Source organism: Sinocyclocheilus anshuiensis, unplaced genomic scaffold (genome assembly GCF_001515605.1).
Source record: "Sinocyclocheilus anshuiensis isolate Anshui unplaced genomic scaffold, SAMN03320099.WGS_v1.1 scaffold813, whole genome shotgun sequence".
NCBI classification, from domain to species: Eukaryota; Metazoa; Chordata; class Actinopteri; order Cypriniformes; family Cyprinidae; genus Sinocyclocheilus; species Sinocyclocheilus anshuiensis.
In genome coordinates, this window is record NW_015540942.1 from 1701729 (window position 1) to 1708308 (window position 6580).

General features: G+C 40.4%; 2 protein-coding genes across 4 annotated transcripts in view; both read right to left on the bottom strand.

Annotated features, from left to right (window-relative positions):
• Positions 1 to 51: 51 nt before the first annotated feature.
• On the bottom strand, positions 52 to 4624 carry LOC107689650 (histone acetyltransferase KAT8-like). The gene is made up of 11 exons (XM_016487749.1): positions 4236 to 4624; positions 3944 to 4018; positions 3655 to 3839; positions 3470 to 3523; positions 2954 to 3118; positions 1579 to 1668; positions 1317 to 1457; positions 1132 to 1225; positions 894 to 1044; positions 606 to 760; positions 52 to 496 (listed from the first exon to the last, which is right to left on the bottom strand). Exons 1-11 carry the CDS (start codon positions 4567 to 4569, stop codon positions 432 to 434), a joined length of 1509 nt encoding a protein of 502 aa, XP_016343235.1. The 5' UTR covers positions 4570 to 4624; the 3' UTR covers positions 52 to 431.
• A 335-nt stretch (positions 4625 to 4959) lies between these two features.
• LOC107689710 (E3 ubiquitin-protein ligase RNF25-like) overlaps positions 4960 to 6580 on the bottom strand; it is a 5880-nt gene continuing 4259 nt past the window's right edge. For all 3 annotated transcript variants that reach the window (XM_016487830.1, XM_016487828.1, XM_016487831.1), the window contains one exon: positions 4960 to 5809. In XM_016487830.1, coding sequence (XP_016343316.1) covers positions 5063 to 5809 — 747 coding nt within the window. In that variant the 3' untranslated portion in view covers positions 4960 to 5062. The remainder of the gene's footprint in view (positions 5810 to 6580) is intronic.

Consider the following 6580-nt stretch of genomic DNA (forward strand, 5'->3'; position numbering starts at 1 on the left):
TATATACACACACACACACACACACATTTATGTTATACATAAATTAGCCAGACAGGTGCTGCATGTGCAATAGGTAATTCTATACTGCTTAATGAATAACTCAGCATAACGTGTAAGTTTTTTCTTCCTAAAGCCATGTGAACATGGAAGGCGAGTCTGGTATAAATATTAAACTACCTCACAGAACACAGAACTGAAGTACCATACTGATGCACTAAAAGGTTGACTTTAAATAAAGATGACTCACAAACAGAGACATCAATATTACTATTCATTTCTTTAAAAAAAAAAATAACAGACTCATTACAATGCAAATGTACAATCTTAGACCTTTCCCTCTTGGAGAAAGTATTTCTACATGACATTTAGGTTAGCTGTGAAAAACATCTGGGGTGAAGGGCTGGTTTCACTCTCTTTGTTTATGATTGGCCTCATTTTTTAGAGAACTTGGCCTGCTTGTGTTTGGGAGGTGCCCATTTCAAACAATGCGTGTCCACTGTAGAAACACAAAATGCAAATGTTTAAACTCTTCAAAAGCGTGATAACACATACATAAGGCTAACAATAGAACAAGCGGCATTATATGCATTTTACAGATCAGTTACCTGTTATTGGTGGTTTCTTGTACTGGGCACTTTTGAGATGTTCCTCTACAAGTTTTGGTGTGACACAGATGACATGTTGACCTTTCCAGTACTTGACCATGTTCAGAGACTGTAGTGTGCTGATGATGTCACTCTGAGTAATGCTTGTCATCTGGCTGTGGGTGTAGACATTATGCATTAGTTAGATCTCTTCATCAAAGCCTTGGCAGTACACTTACAACACTGCATGTGACCTCATGTATTTGTTTACATGCTGGTTTGTTCTTGTATTTGGGACTGGATGTCTACCTGAGGTCTTTGATGGACAGGGTCCCTCTGAAGTCTCGCAGAATCTCTAGTAGTACCCAAGACCAGTAACTCCTGTAACTCAACTTCCCCAAGTCTGACAGAGGCTTCTCTGGAGACCCCACCGTACTCTCCAGCTTAGATAACTCATAACCTGAGAAGAATATGACACAAAGAACAATTATCAGTGTGTAAAAGTGCTTTTATCAGAAGTGAACAACTGCTGAGAGGTGAAACTTACTGAATGCAATTAGAAATTTTCCATATCCTCTTCGCTGGTATGGAGGAAGAGTGAGAATACAAGCGACATTGTTCCCATCTGGAGACTCCTTCTCCTGCTCATGAAGAATACATAAGATAAAGCATTGCTAACTAAGATACAAATGAACAGATTCACTTCAAAAACAAACAGAAGATACACTTTACCTTAGAGAAGTAGCCCACAATATGTGCTCCCTGTTTGTTGACTTCAGTGAGGATGTAGAAGATGAATGGCTCTACATCAAAGTAAAGTGTTTTATGATCCAGAAAAAGCTTTGCCAGGAGACACAGATTCTGACAATAGATCTACAGTGAGAAGGACAGTGAGAACAACAAACTGTAGGAAAGAATTACATAGGAGTTTGAATCTGTCATAAAATGATTTGTTTCTATGTTTCATTTTAATGGCAGGTATGATCTGACTCACCTTATGGTCCTTCCCATCAACCTCGTACACTGAGATATTGTTTCTGCGATAAATCTCTTTGCCTGGAGGCTGACGCCACTGACACTGCGACTGAAACAGGAGCCATTGAGGAACAAAGAAGGGGAAAACAAAAACAGTATAAATTAAATGAGAACATTAACCTTACTCTGGGAAGCCAGAAATGCTAGAAAACACAAAAAAACCCACAATTTAAAATCAGCTGATCGACAAAAACAACACTGATCTATGAAAAATGCTTGTAAAATAAAGTGCTACAGGAAAGAGCCCTAAAACCCAAACAAGGCAGGATTGTTGCACTTCCGGTTCCATTGTCCTGAAGTCAGTGGTTTTTTTTGAATAGGGTTTTGGTTAAATGGTCTAATACAAGCTCAAGATGTCTTGACAATCTATTCAACAACATAAAATCATTATCAATAACTATCAAAATGATCATTATCACATCAGTAATACATCATTCATGATTTTTTTAAGCTTTTACACATCTTAAAAAAGGAGGCTGCTAACAAGTGCCTAAATGGGACTACAGAGGTTGTCGGGGACATTAATCATGCTAAATAGGAAAACTCACCTACCTGCTAATCTGCTTTTACAGTCTTGTTGTGCTCATAATGACACTTTTGCAAACCATCTTAACTACAACTTTTCAACTTGTAGGTTTTAAATAAAGATTAAAAGAGTTGTCACAAACCTTTCACAGGTGAGAATGTGTTGGTTTGTGTTTTTAAATGTATTAACTCAGTATTACAAGTTTTAAAACATTGGTAACTTATAATGTTGTGTTAGCTAACGCGCTCATCTTGTTGTATGGAGTTAGTTAGGTCTACACAACACGTTGAGCTCTCTCGGCCACCATACGAGAGGGTTCGCAGACCATCGGCTCTTATGGTTAATGAATTGACCCTTCGAATATGGCGGATGGCTTACGTATAGCGGCCCATAGAAACAGTCGCTAATGAGGCATCTACGTATACTTATCTATGGTGGTGACATAGAAGTCATCCATCTGTGATGTAGTTTGTTTATAGCTTTTTCTTTTTATTTCTGGTGATTGTATTTACACGTAATTCATAAAAGTTGTGTTCATTTGTGAAGATTATCTTGATGAATGTGTCAGAAACATCAACTTTTGTTGGTCAGAGCTTATTTTCATAAAAATTTCAAAGGCCACTGGAAAAATATTATTAACTTTTTGTTGAGGGAACCAGGGTGATGCTAACTTCTAGGTTGGCCTACAAGATCACTGCAGCACTCTATTCCAATCATTAAATTAATTAGCAAAGATGTATAGCACCCCCTATGGTTTAATAACAGATTTACTGTATGAATCAACAACAAAACCATAGTGTGGACTGACCAGGTGGTATCTGAAAGTCTTCTCATACTTCATATACTTCAGGCAGTATTCACAGATCCAAAGCTTGGGCTGTTTTCCATAGTCCTCAGGGAATGGAGAGAAGTACCATGCATCAATCTCAAAGTTCCCAATCTGGATCTTGTCCACATATTTTACTTTTGTGATCTGAAAATAAAAGCAACATTTTGATTAAAAAGAGAAAACAGATGGACATAGTTTGTTATTGATACTGATGGAAACACCATAAGCCAGAGGTGTCCAAACTCGGTCCTGGAGGGCCACTGTCCTGCAGAGTTCAGCTCCAACAATCCCCAAATAATCACACCTGAACCAGCTAATCAGGGTCTTATCAGGCATACTAGAAACTTCCAGCAGGTGCGCGGAGGCAAGTTGGAGCTAAACTCTGCAGGACACCGGCCCTCCAGGACCAAGTTTGGACACCCCTGCCATAAGCACTGTGATACTGCAAAGCAGATTTTTTTTTCAGTGTGTTATGCAAATGTTGCCCCCTCTTACCGCCTCATGTTCTTTCTCCAGGGCTGCCGTAGTGGGGTCCATCTCTGCATAAGTCTGAAAGAAGAAAAGAAGCAGTCAAATAATTGCACATGTTGCTATCAAACTGATATGGCCTTCTTCAGATAAAACACTGATCAAATTCAGTACTGTGTCATTTAGATGTGCAGAAATGTGATGTCAGGTACCTTCTGCACATGGTTGATCTCGTCATGTTTACGCTTCTGGTTTCGGGTGATCTTCCTCTCTGGCTGGTCCACAAGTTCACCTCCACCACCACCACCTTCCTCCACACTCTTTCTCACTGCGTCTTTCACAGTCTTTGTCAGGGCCAAACGAGCCTTTCCAACCCACTCATCTAAACGTCTGTTAACTGCAAATGACAAAAGAGAGCTTGTGCTCAGTGAATTTGTAATACACAGACCTGTAAAGAATTTGTGTACGATCAGCCATGAATGATAACGCAGTTCCACTCACATCCAACATAGTGAACATAAAACTCTTCTCTGCCTTCCTGCTCATTCAGCCTAGACTGAATAACCTCTGCTGAATCTAAAAGAAATTAATAAAAAAGAATAAATAAAACAAATTAATAAATTATTTAAATATGCATGCACATTTTGGGTTTGCATGGGCTGTCGCTTATGCATTTGTTTTCATAACTATATTATAAATGATAATACATAAGGATTACATAATTTAACTAAAAATGGCAAATTAAATGTATCTGAAATAATATACTAATGAGGATTTTCCGTTATGAGCTTACGCCATGTTTTGTCCGCACGCTGACACAAATAAGTCTCCCCGATTTCTACTGACACCTCCTGCTCTCTGCCGCCGCCGTCGTGCGACAATCCATCCCCAGAGGGCGGAGTACACGAGCCCGCGGCTTCTCGTTCTCGATCAGCGGCCTCCGCCTCATCCTCTTCCCCGCCACTGCCATTTGATGAACAAGTTGCTCGCGTTCCCGTCTCCAAGCTCCCTCGGTCGGTCCCAGCGTCTATTTCGACGTCCATTCGCTCTTCTGAACCGCAGTTATCATATGAATTGTTCATGTTTGGGTGACGATTGTTGGACATCGACATCGCTACGCCAGACATCTTTGTCCATTTGAAAACATTGCGCACACCGCGTTGAGTCGCGCATGCGCAGTACGATTTGGCTGCTTTGTGTAGTAGTACCAGTTTTGTTTCACTTTTATATTATAAATATATCATTATTAAATGTGTAATATATACATATTTATATAATTAAACATTTATCCTATTTATTTAACTCTTTTATTTTATTTAACCTGCAACAGAAAGAACAAACTTTCTTTCGGGGTTCTGATTTATGGTTTGGTGACATTATCACAATTGCTATAGAAAAAGTAAACTTCACTGAACTTCCACAGTGGTTAGACTCCTTCCTAATTGCAATGTCTACTCCATTTTCACTAAGAACAATGACGTACCAAAAAGAGGAAGGAAAAACACGGGTCAATTTACTGCTTGTGGAGTATTTTATTATAGACACTGACATAATGATGGTACAGCTGGTGAAACTGGGAGGTACGCTCATTCCTCTGCCTGTACCTCCCCTCTCCCATTGTCAGAGCACTCCCTCTTTCCTAAATTCTTTTTCCACTCTCTGATGCAAACCCCTGCCACCACCTCTATGAGCCCCGCCCCCTCTCAGATGATGCCCAGCCCCTCCCTCTCTGGCTCTATGTCCTCCTCCATGGTGACCAGCATTTTCAGAATTATCCCAGTGACTGGGTCCCTTGAAGTTCCTCTCCTGCCAATGTCCATGATGTCGTCCGGAGCCACGACCACCACGCTTCCATCCTCTACCCACATGTTCCCTTTCTTGGTGTCCTTCCTGTAATATTGTCTGAGTCACATCTTTTGAAATACACACTTTTTGTTGGCTCACATCTTGTTTACAGTTGGATTCTGAAGTAACCTTTTCTTGAGAAACTGGTTTTTCTTCTTCATTGGTCAAAGGCTGCCTGAGCTGTGTTATTTTATCACTGAGTTCACATCCCTGTCCTTGTGCTGTACTTTCTCTCTGTGGCGTGGTGTTTGGTGGGCCTGAGTTGACATAATTAATCTTATCAGAAGAATGCACAGGCCTGCCCAATCGTTCTACCGCAGGTGTAGGCATCGTGTGACATGCTGATCCTCCTCTTCCTCTACGACCTCTCTTGAAGTCACCTTGCTGCCTTCTCTCAGAGCACGGGTGCTGTGATTGGCCTGTAATGTGATGACTTTGAGAGGCTTGGGTTGCACCGGTGGAATCTTGGGACGAGGAAAGGAGTGACTGAGAAGATTCGGCACCAGAAACATTAGCTGGAGCCTGAGGAAAAACACACATCCCACATTCATTTATTCATTTAATTCATTTAAAGGCCATGTACATACTGCAACTAAATATGATTGCCACTCTTGTTCTGGGTGAATATTTATTAAAGGTGACATATCATGAAAATCAGACTTTTCCAGGACCTATAATCAGGTCCCCGGTGCATCTACCAACCAAGGAAACGTGAAAAAAATTAACCCAGTAACTTTGTTTTGGGAAGATTTTTTCTGCAAGCGTCTGAAAAAACAAGCGCGTCTGATTTCGCTCCCCTAGTGACGTTGCAAAGGGATCTCATTATAATATTACCGCCCCATAATCTGTACGTTTTTTAACGTAAACTTGTGTGTGAATGAGAACTTAAGTTTAGTACTCACATGCTGTGACAGCCGCTTTCTGTCCATGTGCTTCGGATGTGTGCGCTCAGAAAACCATATATCAGAAATTTAAACTAATATAGTTTAAAACGCATGCTTTCAGCGCGATAAACATGATAATCAGAACCAAAACAGATGTTTTTAGCTGGTCCCAGCTGTGCAGCTCTATTCTGGAAAAGGGGGCAGGGAGCAGCAGCTCAGTTGCATTTAAAAAAGACAGGCACGAAAAACAGCCTGTTTCTTCTTCCACTCAAAATAGGCATTTTTAAAATGATAAGATATAATAAATGATCTGTGGGGTATTTTGAGCTGAAACTTCACAGACACATTCTGGGGACACCAGAGACTTATATTACATATTGTAAAAAGGGGCATAATATGTCTCCTTTAA

Excerpts from the sequence above, each read along its gene's own strand:
- LOC107689650 (XM_016487749.1), bottom strand. The coding sequence starts at position 4,569 with ATGTCTGGCGTAGCGATGTCGATGTCCAACAATCGTCACCCAAACATG. Across the intron at positions 1,458-1,578 it reads TTGATGGGAAGGACCATAAG|ATCTATTGTCAGAATCTGTG; the intron begins GTGAGTCAGATC and ends TTCTCACTGTAG. Across the intron at positions 497-605 it reads CAAGAAACCACCAATAACAG|TGGACACGCATTGTTTGAAA; the intron begins GTAACTGATCTG and ends GTGTTTCTACAG.